Source organism: Oratosquilla oratoria, chromosome 40, assembly GCF_046742065.1.
Source record: "Oratosquilla oratoria isolate Oo_2021 chromosome 40, ASM4674206v1, whole genome shotgun sequence".
Taxonomy (NCBI): Eukaryota; Metazoa; Arthropoda; class Malacostraca; order Stomatopoda; family Squillidae; genus Oratosquilla; species Oratosquilla oratoria.
In genome coordinates this window covers 281,782-282,500 of record NC_134816.1, presented here as the reverse complement: position 1 = coordinate 282,500, position 719 = coordinate 281,782, and the positions used below count along the sequence as shown (strand labels likewise).

Sequence of the window (719 nt, the reverse complement as noted above, 5' to 3'; positions counted from 1 at the left end):
ATTTCAGATGAGAGTCTGAGCTGAGGGGAATGATGGAACAGAAGGGTCTACAGAATGTTTAAGGACAGAGTTTCATAAGCTTCGTAGTTCATTCCATAATCACTCTGCTTAGGTACGCAATGATGATGGAAATGTGATCTTATATAAATACGTACATACTCGTACATATATACACACAGAAATACGTTTATACAAACATACATGTATACATACATACATACATACATACATATACTGGTATACGTACTACATACATACATACATACATACATACATAAATACATACACACACATACCTACATATATACATTCATAGATACATACATACATACATACATACATACATCAAAGGGGCCTTTTCCCCCTTAAAGGTGGGATGTCAAATCATACACCCATACCACATCCATCTAAAACCAATTCATCGTCCCTTCCATATTAACACCTCGAGAATGAAGGGTCATCCCCAACTCCCGCCACATCACTCGAATCAAAGTCGCCTCTTCAGCTGAATACAATCGGTTGGGGTAATCAAGAACACATTTTACAAGGTTTCGTCGGTGTGTTGGAAATGTAGTTCTCTTACCAAGGCATTTAGAAGTAATATCATGATATCACAGGTAAAGTTGGCTAAATTTCTTGTAAAAAAAAAAAAATGGAAGAAAGAAAAAACGGCCAGATGGTAATTCAAGACAGACCAGAAGGCTACACGGCCTACCAAT

General features: G+C 37.0%; 1 protein-coding gene across 1 annotated transcript in view; it reads left to right on the top strand.

The window, feature by feature from the left end:
* Positions 1–24, top strand: part of LOC143020750 (uncharacterized) — a 47,468-nt gene extending 47,444 nt beyond the window's left edge. The window contains exon 4 of the mRNA XM_076177473.1: positions 8–24. Coding sequence (XP_076033588.1) covers positions 8–24 — 17 coding nt within the window. The remainder of the gene's footprint in view (positions 1–7) is intronic.
* Positions 25–719: the final 695 nt, after the last annotated feature.